The sequence below is a fragment of the Nothobranchius furzeri genome, chromosome 10 (assembly GCF_043380555.1).
Source record: "Nothobranchius furzeri strain GRZ-AD chromosome 10, NfurGRZ-RIMD1, whole genome shotgun sequence".
Classification (NCBI taxonomy): Eukaryota; Metazoa; Chordata; class Actinopteri; order Cyprinodontiformes; family Nothobranchiidae; genus Nothobranchius; species Nothobranchius furzeri.
The window spans coordinates 68418808-68434449 of NC_091750.1; the positions used below are offsets into that span (position 1 = coordinate 68418808).

Genomic DNA, 15642 nt, shown 5'->3' on the forward strand with positions numbered 1-15642 from the left:
AGTCGCACCAGCCATGAAATGTATAATGAAGAAGAAAAAAAAACATATCAGTAGCACTGGACTGTAAGTCGCATTTTGGGGGGAAAATTTTTATTATTTTTCTTACAAAATCTGAGACCAAGCATTTCACATTGCAATTACCGGTAACAATAACAGAATAAACAACCAGGGCGCAGCAGCACGCCACGGTCTCCAGCAGAGGTCGGCAGTGTTTCAAACCCTCCCAGCGGGCGGGGAGAGCCCCCGCAGCGCCCCGCCACAGGCTGCAGCAGGTCATGGCAGTGTTTGAAACCCTCCCAGAGGGGAAGAGGAGCTGAAACCTGGACCGGAGCCAGCCCACAGCAGCGCACAACGGTTTCCAGCAGGTGATGGCGGGGCAGGGGAGCTCATTCCTGGTCCGGAGCCGGCCCACAGCAGAGCGGTATACATAATTTGGTATATAAGTCACAGGACCAGCCAGACAATGAAAAAAAGTATGAATTATAGTCTGGAAAATACGGTATTTATTTCATTTAATAAACATATACACAATTTACAAAGTAAAAGGCTTGTTAGATATTTATATAGAAACAAATACGTATAAAATATAATGTTATTTCCCGTGTCACATAGCATTACCTGACCGCCGTGGAAGCTGTGGTCACGTGATGCAAGTATGTTCCATTTAACTGTTTTCTTTGACCAAGGAAGGACAGTGTCCTTGTAAGCAAGGAGCCTGGCCTCGCAAGACATTGCCTTGCAAGGTCTTGGCATTGAGGAACACCCTAGTGATCAGGCTCAGAGTGTGTAACATCTAAAACGGTCCGAATGGAAACGCGTTCAAATCAGACAGAAGGTCCTTCGTCATATCGCTCACCCTTTAGGCGTTTCATGTATGCAAATAAAACGTTTCTGATTTTGAGCGTCGTAGCCCGTTGACCATAGCAACAGAATGTCCCACATGTGAGGGTTAATTAGGAAACAAAGCAACTAGACCTTGTATTGACTCTTACTGTCATCAGAAAAGTGCAGAAAAACAAGCTTTACTTCACGGTGAGTTCTTCTCTAAGCTAACTCAGAAATCCCCATGCCTCTCTATTGCTCGGGGGTAAACATGCAAATATAAGGAGCTGTGTCCAGCCACGTGTTTATTTGGTGTGCATCTCCATACGTTTGCAGAGAGCTTGCTGATGCGTACCTAAATGCAGCAAATAGAGCAAATCCAATGTCGTGCCGTATAGGCTGCATGCAACCAGGAAGATGGAAAGAGACAGAAATGGTACAACTTTATGGAGGGAAGATGCAAGAATGTATATTTTTCATTGTAAACACATCTATGTTGGCTCACTTGGGCAAAGGGACAGTTTGCTTTGGTCATGAATACAGGTGTGAATCGATGTGAAACTTTCTGGGGATCCGATTAAAGCTGCACTCTACGATCTGCTGAAGTCCTTTAACTGTCTGATGTCAGTAGACTGCCGAGTCTGGACCTGAAGAGTTGGCTGCCTTGCATTGGTGTATTTCTTAGTTCCTCCAACACAAACAAAAATTCCACACCTCTCAACCTCTCACTAATCTTTCTATAGTTTCACAGCAAATTGTTTTTCAGGGATGTGAAAAACGTCTCACAAGCAAACCAAAACAACAAAGAGCCCAAGAACCTCAGGAGGGAGGATTGTGAGTTCGTTTACATTAACGGAGCATTCATTAAAAGCTCAGAGTTTTGTTCTTCTCTCTCACAAACGATAAAGCTCCTGAAGCAAGATGGGAAAATCAGGAAAATGTCCAGCTGCCTTTGCTTGAACCTTAACATCTGGTTTTTCACAGCTTTGACACGGAATAAAAACATTTTACTGGAGCAGCTTGACCTTCTGTAAAAATAAAATCCATTTAAAGTAGGGAAATTTTACATTGACTCATTGATAGATCAATAGTCTAACTCTTGATTTCCGATACCAACGTATACGGGGTCCCTCCCCTCATAAAAACATACTAAATAATTTCAGATAGCTAACATTAGATGTCTCTTATCGCGCATATTGAAACTTTAAACATTATTTGTCCAAAACATGAAAACTTCAATAAAGTTTGGCCTGTTGTGCCCAAAAAAACCTAAAATACATCAAAACCTAAAGCTCAGATCTGTCATATTTTGGCCTTTTGAGTGAGAGGAGCATCAGCTGAAGAGTTTGATGTATAATATGTGCATGACGTGTAAAATTTTGTCATTAAAAGGGGAACTTGGCAGTTTTGGCTTGCTTTTAGCACACCCAAGTGTTTGTTTGTAGAACCGAAAGAAAAACCTCTCTCCTTGCTGTGCGTTTGTCTTTTTAACACCTTAATCTAACAGCTGGAATGTCTCCTCAGCCGTCACTAGTGTCTACATGAGTGATCCATCACTAAATTAAATAAATCAGCTGTGTTCATGATCCAAAACATGCAGGAAACTTGCCGAAATCAGACTCCAGTGCCAGGAATGCCAGCTCCCAACAGAGCGAGCCGCCAGTCTGAAGTTGTAAGTGGAAAATTCAGGTGGCGATCGGGGCTGGGTGGGCTTTCATTAACCCTGTAAAAGGGTCATTTTAGCACATACTGGCTCTAGAAAAGGACTTCAAATGATTTCAAAATAGTAAAAAGTTGCCAAGTATCCCTTTAAAAGAGTGAAAAGCGACAGACAATTTCTAGGGTTATATTTCAATGCCGATATTGGACATCTTTAGTTTAAAAGAAATCACCCACGGCTCGTACGAACTACTTTTCACATCTGGAAATCAGAGCTTAAACGGGAAAAGTCAGGCTTTTTCTGGTGAAGACAAAATGAGACTGTTTTAAAATTAAATGTTGAACCTAACTGCTTCCGCATTTATTACACTGTAAAATCTGAAATTTCTAAGTACTCTGAACTGGTTTGTCTTAGTCATAGTTACTTAAGTCTCTATTACTAAGGTGGTAAGCTACCTTAGTAATAGAGACCAGTATATGCATATCAATAATGTTGATTCAAGAAAGGAGTTCATTACTCATGGAGTCCAACAAGGTTCTATATTTGGACCAAAAATATTCATAATGTATATTAATGATGTGTTTGAGGTTCTAGATAAAGTGAATTGTTTGTTGTATGCAGATGACACCAGCCTTTATTGTTCTGGTGACGACCTAAACAAGCTTGTTGATTTAGTTGAAAAAGAACTGGCAGTGTTAAAAGGATGGTTTGACAGGAATAAACTTTCCATGAATGTGACCAAAACAAAGTACATAATATTTGGAAACAGGAAAATTAATAATGAAATTATTATAAAAATAAATGGTATTGAAATTGAACAAGTACACATATACATTTTTAGGAATTACTATAGATGGAAAACTGAGTTGGAAGCCACATCTAGATGATATAAAGTTAAAAATATCAAAAAATGTAGGACTTTAGAGTAGAATGAGATTTGTTTTAGATATTAAATCCCTTCAGACACTTTATAACGCCTTTATTTTTCCATATCTGAGCTATGGTGTTGAAATATGGGGAAACAATTACAGAGCAAATATTTACCCGATATATTTACTTCACAAAAAGGCAGTTCGAGTCATTTATCATGCTAACTATTATGCACCAACAAATCCTATCTTTATCCATTGAGAAATTCTAAAATTTCAAGATATTGTTGACCTGCATACTCTGGCCGTAGTATATCAGGCATATCATGCTAATCTTCCACCTCATCTCCAAAGGATGTTTGAACATAGGGACGGAGGATATTGTCTAAGAGGAACTGGGGGTTTTCAAAATAAAGAATGTTAGAACCAATAAAAAAGAAGATGTATTTCAGTAAGAGGAGTGAGTTTATGGAATAGCCTTGATGTCATGACTCCCAGTCCTTCACCCTCCTCAGCCTTCATGCAGCACACCTGGTCTCATCATTAAGCCCCAGCCAAGCCCTTATTCTCTGACTACCACAATCAGCTTCATCCACTTCACCTGCTCCTGACTCCTCAGCTCATCTCACACACCTGCTTCCCCAACTATATATTCACCAGTAAACCACCAGTTCCCTGCCAGATTATTTACAGCCCTGCCAGTAAATTCTCCAGCGATTCACCCTGCCTGATCTCTGCCTCCGGACCTTGTTTTTCTCCTGACCCCTGCCTTTCACGCTGCCTGCCATTTCGACCTTCTCCGGTCCCCGACTCTGCCTCCAGCCTCGCCCTCCTGGTAACTCTGCTGCAAATAAAGACTTTTTTTAAATCTATTTTTACTGTGTTTGGCGTCTTCACGGGTCTTCCTAGTTCTGCTCATGACACTTGATGATAATTAAAAAAATTCTTGCTTGTTGAAAATATTCAAGAAGTGTTTTATAAATAAATCTCAAAGTAATTACCAAGTACAACAAAATTAGGTTTGTCACACGATTATATCTCAACTGATTTTGTTGAATCTAAGATGTTGCATGTAATAACTATTGTTATTTACTATTGATATTTATGACACTGTTGATTTCTTGTAAAGAGTTAATGGGCAGGCTTAAATAAGCCTACACCATTTTGGTCATACATTATATCTAAAGAAACTGTCTTATTTACAAGAGGAAGTTGGAATTGTGTTAATGATTATTATGATCATTATTAGATACTTATTTTCCTTTTCATGTGTCTTATATGCATTGTTATGACTGGATAAAATAAATAAAATAAAAAATAAATAAAGTGTACTTTACTACTAAGTACTGCGTACTTAAATGAACTAAGTAATATCCGTGATGAGGAAACACACTGAAAATGTCCACTTTGAAACATGTCTGGTCTCGTTGTAGCATCTGCTCCAGATTGTTCTTTTCTCCTAAGACTCAAGTTCAAATTTTATTTCTATCAGAATGAAAAACCCATTAAAAAAATAACAAAACTCTTAAGTACCATCAAAATGGAACAGAAGCGTTTTGCTAGAGAAGTAATTTTCCAAACTGACGTAAAAATAATAAAAAGCAGCTCTTCGACACATCTGGGCACAATATGCATGACAATCCCAAATGTCGGGGGGACAAGGGATATCAAGTGAACCTTATGTTGCAACAGCTGTGCCGAACGCGCAGCCTCGACTACAGCTGCAGGATATCTAATAGAGCTTCGTATGCAGAGCTGCTTTTAAATACGTCAACAAAACAGGAGTTATTCTCAGACAATATCAGGCTCTAGAAACCATAAAACGAACCAGTCAACGTGCAACCAGCCAGTCTTCAAGAGACGAAACTCACAGAGAAGATTTTTGTCCAACATGGAAGGCCCTCACCAGATCCTCAGACATCTACTGACCAGACTTCAGGGGCATTAATCGTGCACGATGAAGTCGTTGCAGTGATTCAGTCCATCAAAAGCAAGAGAAGTCTGATGACCTCTCCACCTTGCGCTTGATTCATCTTTTCTGAATCAATTATGTCTTTGCTTTCACAAGACAGCGAGGAAAAAATGTCCCTGAGCAATCATCAGTGATGAGGTCTAATTTGTCTGTGATCATAATCCAAACATTCTGTCTCAACTGAAATTCCCGTCAAAAGATAAAAATAACAATGCATAGTTTGTTTTTGAGCCTTTATTTTTGCTAGTTAGATTTTGTTTTATAATATTGGCGCTAAAATAAAAAAAAACCTGAGACGTAGGAATGCTCAGAAGCCCCAGGTGAGGGCAAGTCCACGGCTCAGGGTTGCCGAGCCCCAGAGAGGCCAGGAAGAGCTTGATGTCCACCAAAACCACCACAAAGGGTGAGGAAATACACCCCAGGGGAGGTGGGAGATCCCCCAGCCCTGCTGAGGTTCGGCCCCTAAAGAAGCTATGACTGTGACAGAAATTAGATATTTGAACTCGACTCACGATTTTCTTCAAACCAAGCTTCAGCCCAAAGTTCACAATCTGCACATACAGGAAATGACATCATACCATCAAAACTTTAAAGCCATTTCTCTAATTAAAAGTTTAAAACTAGAGGTAAGAAGTGCTTTCAGGTGTGCTTATTAACAGGGGCGGATTTAGGACTGAAGAAGATCAGGGGCTTAACACACACGCGCGCACACACACGCACGTGACACGCACTAGTCAACATCATATATGTCTTGTACCACATAATTTTTAATCTGAAGCTACATATTAAGCACATTCAGGGCAGAGTATTGTTCCTGTTAGTGTTTAGTGTGTGATGATAGTAAATATTCCCTTTCTTTCTCCAACAACTTTACCTGATAAGCTAACTTTAGGCAAACCAGCAGCACAACAAATATTTTCAAATAAGACTCACAAACCTGAGTCAACACCAGTCTCATCAAAGCTGGGGTTCTGTCGCGGTACTTCTTGTCTAAAAAACATCCTCATGTCCATCTTCACTCATGAGTTTCAGGCAGAGAGTGCAGAAGAAGCCGGCTGCTGAAAGGCTTCTTCTTCAGTGGTGGAGGCTCAGGCAGGCTGTATACAAACTACTGCCAGCTGCTCCCTCTCTGTTGGACTTTTGTACTGCATGTTACTTCCGCGATTTAGATCCGGGGCTTCAGCCCACGTAGCTGGGCCTAACACCGCCCCTGCTTATTAACAAGAAACATGCATGGAGAGCTTTTCCTGCATCATTTTACTAAACCTCAAAAAAACACGCTTGAACACCAGACAGTGACACATTTTACAAGCTTCCTATGCTCTCCCGTAACTCTGCAACAGTTTGCACCATCAGGAACGTTCAAAGGATGCTCATAAGGAAAGATGTTGCGCATTCAATTCCAAATAGTGTTATTACGGTAAAGACCCTTCTGCTGCTTCAAGAAGCCAGTTAATCAGCCTCTTCGTATTTTAGTAGCGAGCGTGCCGAGTGAGGGACAGAGACTAAGTGACAGCAACAGGCCGCGTTTATAAACCAGGTTGACCGTAGATAAGAAAAAAAAATCCCACTATAAAAAATGACCAAACGCACTCTCCATCTGCTCAAACTCATCTGCGTTCGCTGCTGATGCCATAACACTGCTAATAGCTGGGGGAAACCACGGATGTGCAGAACATCCATCCATCCACTGTCTGAACCAGCTTTGTCCACGTAGGGTCGCGGGGGATGGAGGGGGGGGGGGGGCAATCAGGATGTGCAGAACATAGTTGCCACAACAGATCCTGGATCAGTCAGGAGTGTTTTAAAAACCACAGCTTGACACGTTTTTGATCAGAAAACAATATTTAATTCAGCCCTAGGCCCAGCAAGCTCTTGGTGTAGACCGGCAACTTTTACGACAAGATTTTCACTAATATGCGTAACGTAGGTCTCATTTTTCAGCCGTGTAAAAAAAATTACCTTTGCATTTGTAAATTAAATAAAAACAAAACATGTTTGTTGCATGTCAACAACTTTTAACTTGACATTTCTGGTCCATTTATTGCAAAGTTTGGACACAACTTTCTCAGTTGGACACAACCAGGGCTTTGCCCAGACTTCTCTGGACCACACCCCGCTAAGTGGTCAGCATAAATCGCTATGATGTGTGAAAACAAGCCTGTTCTTTCTTTTCCAAGTCAATAACAGGTTTCTAGTCTGACTACCTCACCTGTGTGTGTGTTTTTGCAGGAATAACAACAGATAAACGCAGCCTCGGTTAGTTCCCAAACACACTTTGGTGTTTCACTAATTTCAGTGTAAACCTAAAGCAGAACAAACGGCACGGGGCACCTGTAATTTACATGAGAATTACTGGTAGAACCAAGCAAGGCTGTAATTTACCCAGTAATTTAGTTGCAGGACGCAGGTACCTTTATAATGCCTCTCCCTCGGGTCCCCACAGGTAGTTAAGTACAGCCACAGCGAGCTGAAGATGATTAGAAACGAGGAAAAACTGGAGTTCGAATGAGATTATAGTTGCACCCATGGGTCTCAAAAAGAGAAAAATGTTTTCAGGCTTTTCTGGTAAACGTTAGAACGTCAACATCAAACCTTTTCACTCATTTTTTGATGATTGGTCTAATCGGATCGGACCTACAGGTGATTTTTGCTAAATAAATTTCCTTTTCCATCTGTTTTATATCATGAAACCATAAAATGCATAATTCTGTTGGTCAGCAGGATTATATAAAGAACCACAACAGATCAGCCAGGTGGGAAGGTCCAAAAGAGGAAGAAACCATGACTTTTGTGTAATTTGAGATAAAAACACTGTTTCTGAAGCCGCCAGTCACGTCTAAAGATACAAAATAATGCTTTGTGTTAAACAACTGCACGAATCAGATCAGAACAGCGTTATAGTTTTTGTGATGTGAGAATCACAGACGATGAAAAGTTTGCTATTTGCATCTTAGAGCTACAGGATCAGGAGGTCGTCACTTGATAGTTTGACTTTTAAGCTTTGATTCAGTTTTCGTGCCACATCGTATCAACGCGTTCAGTTACCACGGTGATATGTTTGTGTCTCAGACAATGGCGAACAGAGGAGGATACGCTGGAAATACCATCATGGGAGGACAAACCCCTACAGGAAGTGGCTGATTTAGAAATCCTGCCAATGGCTAGAGAGAGCTGGTCTGAAGGACTGCACAGGAACAGGCCCTGAACACCAGAGCAACAGTGGTCAAGATCTACCACACCAGACAAGACCCAAGGTGTAGGCTATGCAAAGAGGCCCCAGAGACAATCCACCACATAACTCCAGGGTGTAAGATGCCGGCAGTGAAAGCAGACATGGAACGCCACAACCAAGTGGCTGGCATGGTGTACAGAAACATCTGTGCAGAGTATGGACTGGAAGCCCCAAGGTCAAAGTGGGTAACGCCCCCTAAGATGGTTGAGAACGGACAGAGCAAAGCTCCTGTGGGACTTCCAGTTCCAGACTGACAAAATGTTGATGGAGAACCAGCCGGACCTTGTGGTGGTTGATGTGGCAAAACCAGGTGATGGTAACATGAGGAAAAAGGAGCAGGAGAAACTAGAGAAGTACCAGGGCCTCAAAGAAGAAGGTGAAACAGCCTGGAAATGAAGACATCAGTGGTGCCCGTGGTCATCGGGGCACTCGAGGCAGGAACCCCCAAACTGAAGGAGTGGCTAAAGCGGATCCCAGGAAAAGCATCTCAGTCCAGAAAAGTGGAGCTCTAGGAAGAGCTAACATACTGCAGAACCCTTACGCTCCCAGGCCTCTGGTAGAGGGCCCCAGCTTGGAAGGATGAGATCCGCGGAGGGTGAGATGGGACGTTGTTATATACACAGGTGCAGGGCTGCACACTGGCGCAGTGGTTAGCGCCGGTGCCTTGCAGCAGGAAGGTCCTGAGTTAAAATCCCAGCCTGGGGTCTTTCTGCAAGAAGTTTTCATGTTTTCCCTGTGCATGCGTGGGTTCTCTCCGGGTGCTCCGGCTTCCTCCCACGGTCCAAAAACGTGACTGTCAGGTTGATGGGCCTCTCTAAATGGTCCTTAGGTGTGAGTGTGTGTGTGCATGATTGTTTGTCCTGTGTGTCTCTGTGTTGTAGAGGGTGTACCCCGCCTGTTTACCCGAAGACTGCTGGAGATGGGCACCGGCCCCCCTGACCCTGCATGGACAAGTGCCGGTCATAAAATTAGAATACCATGAGAAAGTTGATTTATTTCCATAATTCCATTAAAAAATGAAACTAGTGAATTAGATGCATCCATTACACACAGATGCATTTCAGATGCTTATTTTATTGTTGATGATTATAACTGACTACTAATGCATGATGGTGCTTTTTACTATTGCTGCTTGTCAATGGTTAATAACGTATTTAAACATTCTTTTATAACATGATCCTGGTGGATAAAATCCTTTTAAAATAAAACCTTTGTTTTTGAGTAATTTTGGGATGTTGCTTCTAAATCTTTTGTAAAGCAACATAAAATAAAACTGGAATTCAGGCCACTCACCATCGCCAGAGGGAGGATGGCCTGAATATCCCGCTGCACCACTGTCAGCTCAGTCACCACCTTCTCTGACTCCGGCGCCGGACTCTGACCCTTGTAGTCGATGTTCCAGTTGATCCTTCTGGTCACAGAGAGGCTGGTGAAGTTCTCCATCTCAAAATCCAGCTGCATCACCTCCACGTTCCCCACGACGTCTCTGCAGGAGCACAAAAACACGCAAAGCAAATTAGAAAAGTATGGAAACCCTTCAGATCAAAGAGAGAAATCCTTAAACAGGTCATGAGTTCATTATTAAACGTGCCGTTTAGCGAGCTGTCACAGTTAAAGTCAGGTCCAGGTTGCCCTTGAGAAATAAAAAAAAAAGAATAATGTGCTCATTGGAGCTTCAACATGTGAAGCAATGCAGTGGAAAATCTTCGAAGCTAATTAGATACGTGTCAGATGATTGGTTCTCCATTTGATCTTCATTCAGAGGGATGCAGCTTATTTTAGATGTTCTACATCTGCACATAATTACACCGACTCCTGTCCTTCACTTTCAAAACAGCATCTTCTCTTTACTGACAGAAAAAGTTGATAAAGTTTTGTTTCCTGTTCAAATCCTCTTTCATGAGTAATCGATCGATCGATCGATCAATCAATCAATCAATCAATCAATCAATCAATCATTCAAAGCTTTATTCATAAAGCGCCTTCCGCGACCCTGTCAGGAAGCCCAAGGCGCTGAACATGGTGCATGAGAAAAAAACAAGTAAAAACATTAAAGTAGGAACAAATGGGTAAAACAAGGGATAAAGAGACCAATGAAAGCAGGGAAATAAAACAACATAAAAGAGGGCCAAACTCAAACGCGTTCTGGTAACGCCAGGCGGAGGAGGTGGGTTTTTAGGCGACTCTTAAAGACTGGCAGAGATGGGGACAGCCTGACTGAGGGTGGCAACTGGCTCCAGAGTGACGGATCTAGGACGGAGAAAGCCCGGTCCCCACGAGTACGACACCTAGAACGAGGGACAGCGAGCAGGCCTTGGTCAGAGGAGCGCAGAGCGCGTGATGGGGAATGTCTGTTCAGGAGTGTGGCTAGATAGGGGGAGCACCACCCTGGAAGAAATTGTAAACAAAGGCGAGGAGTCTGAAGTGTGAACGATAACAGAACGGAAGCCAGTGCAGGGAGGCCAGAACCGGACTGATGTGGTCCCGTTTCCTGGTCCCAGTAAGACACCTGGCACTGGCGCTGTTCTGCACAACCTGTAGGCGACGCAGTGATGACTGACACAACCCTGCATATAGAGAGTTGCAGTAATCAAGTCTAGAAATTACAAAAGCATGGAGTACCCGCTCCAGGTGGGCTGTCAATAGCATATGCTTGATTTTTGCAAGGCGTCTCAGGTGAAAGAAACCGGACCGGATCACAGAATTGGTGTGAGCATCAAATTTAAGTCCAACATCAATTTTCACCCCCAAACTGGTGACAACAGGTTTTGAGTAGGGAGGTTGGATGTTTTGCATTCAGCGAAGCTCTGAGTCGACAAACAAACCCAAACGATACGAGACCCGTTAAGAAGCTTCGCTGCATCTTCAGAAGATCAAACATCTCCTCCCGTCTGACTGGATCTGAGGATTGCTCTCAGAGACACGATGGCTGACATTGTTGGAGCATCCTAAAGGTCACGCTCTGCATGACATGAAGACTCTGAAACATGCAGATTTCTGCAAACGTGACCTTTTACTCGCTTATTTGACTGGCTGGGAGAGAAAGTTTCCAGAGTTGAAAAAGTGATTTTTTTTCTTATGCAAACCTGAAATCATAACTTTTACTTTACATGCATCGTTATCTGTTTTACATGATAATTGTTTTAGTTCAAATTTTATCTGGTAAAAGGATCACAAAGTATTTTAAAGTTCACACATTTGATGTTTTATCTCCACAATCAATCAATCAATCAGATTTTATTCATAAAGTCATAAAGCGCTTTTCAAGCAAAGTGCTTTAAAAAATGACCCCAAATTCCCATAACAGTTTAAAAACACACACACACACACACACACACACACACACACACACACACACACACACACACACACACACACACACACACACACACACACACACACACACACACACACACACACACACACACAGTGAGTCCAGATGAGCCAAGTAAGGTAAGGCAAGTAAACACCATCAGAGGAGCCATCTGCCCCGGCGGCATCAGGTCTTCCACACGAAGTCAGGGCGCTCAGAGGAGGGGGAGCATAGACCCCCCCACCTCCACTTGAACACTACCTATAGAGCACCCAGGAAGCTAAAGTCGACCACCGCCCCCGGGGCAGAGGACCCCTACAGAGAAAACACTGGATTAAAAAGAGTAAAAATATGAAAATAAAAGAGCTAAAATAAATGACAAAAGTAAGAAAATAAGTAATAAATGAAATCATATAGAGAGTAAAATCATATTATTAAATAACGTAACAATGCTAAAATATAATCATATAAAACATGCAAAGAAAGCATGTTATCACAAATAACGCTAGCCTGGAGGAGTGGAGTCGCTAATGCTAACAGTTAGCTTCTACTAGCTGAGACATTCTCTGCTGTTTCCTGGACGCTAAACCAACAACAGCCTACCCCGTCGGGAGTCCAGATGGGTGAGTCCATGAATGTTAAGTGACAGTGTGATGTAGATCTGTCAGGTTTTTCTAATTGTTGAGTTTTGTTTGTTCTTCATAAAGAAAAAGTAAAAATGGGGTTTTAACATGAAAAACAAATTAAACTATTTCTTTTTCTCAAGAAAAAAAATTGCGTAATTATAACAAAACATCCCAAAATACCTCAGAACTTGATCTTACTTCAGGCCTTTTCCAACCATCAGTGTTCTCCCTGGTCCCTGACCAACATGTTTTAGTTGTTTCCCTGCTCAAAAACACCTGATTGAATGGCTGAATCATCTGTTCAGCAGCTCATCGAGCTCTACTGAAGCCAGTTAATCACCTGCTGATTAAAACCAGGTGTGCTGGAGCAGAGAAACATCTAAAACATTTTAGGTATTGTAAAGAGTTTTTGTGTTGTTTTGCTTTGTGAGTTCTCTAGATTTTTATCAACCTGACTGGAAGCATGTCCTTGCCCAATGTGGCATCAACAAATTTAGTCAGGAAATTAAATTTTCTCTGAATTTGTTTGCAAATAAATAAACAAAATAGAGGTTAAAAAAACTTAAAGCCCCGTAAATGAATAAATATTTCAGCTAACAGAAAATTTCAGTTATTCAAGGTTTTCTGAACAAACATGCATTTAGAAAAACAGCTGATAATTAACAGATTTATCAAATTTCCTTTACAAACTGTCAGAATTCTGCAGAAACTTTTCGCTCCTGAAACAGATGAAATGTTTTTACAGAAGAAAATCTGAGCCCAACCTTTCTGTCTCCACTCAAGCATGAAGCATGTGGAAACTCTTCGCTTAAAGCTCTCCAGCTCGCTGTGATGGAGTCGTCATAAAGCGTGAATTAACCAGTAATTGCCTTTAAATGAAAAGACTTCTCATCAATAAACCAATCGCTTCTCCTTAAACCTGCAGGCAGCTTTTTCTTTATCAGGGTTTGAGTCTTCAGCCTTTTTCAAGAAGATGGAAAATGTTCTCCACCTTCTAACTTTGTTAAACTGCAGAGGCGGCTTTAACCGTTCTCATTTTGGCACAAATGGAAGATTTGAACCGTTTCGCTCCTCCAAGTAGGGTAAAGATCATTTTTTTTCTTTCAGCTGGAGTTTTCAGAAGATGCCAGTGATGTAAAGTGTGATAAAAGCCGACCCGTTATCAAAATCCTCCATATTGGGCTTGTAATCCTCAGGTTCAACAAGCCTAACATTAAACTGTCTCACCAGTGGCAAAAGGGGAAAATTAAATCCCTCTCCATCCCCGGCTGAGCCTTCTCCCACCCAGATCTCACCTTTAGCTGACAGAGAGGCATTCGGCGTCTACCCCCACAAAAGCAAAAACCACCTCTGAATTCAGCACGAGCTTTTAATGAAAGCCAGATCAAACTGTGTGAGATCCTTCGCCTACAAAGGATCCTCTCAGGAACACAACGATGGGATCTCAGCCTGTTTGTCTCGATATCACTCACTGAAAACAAACACCCCCGTCTGTCTGTGACTCACTGGAGCTGTCACCAACACGGCCCGCTGGGGAGAGCGCCGCTCCGGCCACTCCGTGTCACGCTGGAAGGAAAACCATGTTCACCATGAAGGGATTTCTGTATTTCATGATCTCTGTGATAAGTAAATTGTAAATTTAGTGAAGCCAAGCAGTGTGGAAATGTCATTCCTGCTTCACGTTTGTTTCAAAAAGATATGTTTCAGCTTGACATTTGAGATCTGCATCAAAGGGAAAAGACATCTGAAAGTCTGACATGCTGCACATGACACCATTATTCTGCTGCTTTGGGTGTCTGTCTTTTCACATCGTATCTGTGTGTTTCTGAGTGTCTTTATGTGTCTCTGAGGGTCTTTATTTGTCTCTGAGTGTCTTTATGTGTCTCTGTGTGTCTTTATGTGTCTCTGTGTGTCTTTATGTTTCTCAGTGTGTCTTTATGTGTATCTGTGTGTCTTTATCTGTCTCTGTGCACCTTTGTGTCCCAGTGTGTCTTTATGTGTCTCTGTGTGTCTTTTTGTGTCTTTATGTGTCTCTGTGTCTCTTTTGTGTTTTTATGTGTCTCTGTGTGTCTTTATCTGTCTCTGTGTGTCTTTTTGTGTCTTTATGTGTCTCTGTGTGTCTTTTTGTGTCTTTGTGTCTCTGTGCGTCTTTTTGTGTCTTTGTGTCTCTGTGTGTCTTTTGTGTTTTTATGTGTCTCTGTGTGTCTTTTGTGTTTTTATGTATCTCTGTGTGTCTTTATCTGTCTCTGTGTGTCTTTTGTGTTTTTATGTGTCTCTGTGTGTCTTTTTGTGTCTTTGTGTCTCTGTGTGTCTTTTGTGTTTTTATGTGTCTCTGTGTGTCTTTTGTGTTTTTATGTATCTCTGTGTGTCTTTATCTGTCTCTGTGTGTCTTTTGTGTTTTTATGTGTCTCAGTGTGTCTTTATGTGCCTCTGTGTGTCTTTTTGAGTCTTTATGTGTCTCTGTGTGTCTTTTGTGTTTTTATGTGTCTCTGTGTGTCTTTATGTGTCTCTGTGTGTCTTTTTGAGTCTTTATGTGTCTCTGTGTGTCTTTTGTGTTTTTATGTGTCTCTGTGTGTCTTTATCTATGTCTGTGTGTCTTTTTGTGTTTGTATGTGTCTCTGTGTGTCTTTATGTGTCTCTGTGTGTCTTTTGTGTTTTTATGTGTCTCTGTGTGTCTTTATCTGTCTCTGTGTGTCTTTTGTGTTTTTATGTGTCTCAGTGTGTCTTTATGTGCCTCTGTGTGTCTTTATCTATCTCTGTGTGTCTTTTTGTGTTTTTATGTGTCTCTGTGTGTCTTTTGTGTTTTTATGTGTCTCAGTGTGTCTTTATGTGTCTCTGTGTGTCTTTTGTGTTTTTATGTGTGTCTTTTTGTGTCTTTATGTGTCTCAGTGTGTCTTTATAAGCCTCTGTGTGTCTTTATCTATCTCTGTGTCTTTTTGTGTTTTTATGTGTCTCAGTGTGTCTTTATGTGTCTCTCTGTGTCTTTTTGTGTTTTTATGTGTCTCAGTGTGTCTTTATGTGTCTCTGTGTGTCTTTTGTGTTTTTATGTGTCTCTGTGTGTCTTTTTGTGTCTTTATGTGCCTCTGTGTATCTTCATCTGTCTCTGTGTGTCTTTTTGTGTCTTTATGTGTCACCGTTTGTCTTT

The 15642-nt window shown here is 41.6% G+C and overlaps 1 protein-coding gene across 2 annotated transcripts in view; it reads right to left on the reverse strand.

The window, feature by feature from the left end:
* tmem132e (transmembrane protein 132E) overlaps positions 1 to 15642 on the reverse strand; it is a 637247-nt gene that overhangs the window by 82292 nt on the left and 539313 nt on the right. For both annotated transcript variants that reach the window (XM_054731106.2, XM_015961920.3), the window contains exon 4: positions 9852 to 10044. In XM_054731106.2, coding sequence (XP_054587081.2) covers positions 9852 to 10044 — 193 coding nt within the window. The remainder of the gene's footprint in view (positions 1 to 9851; positions 10045 to 15642) is intronic.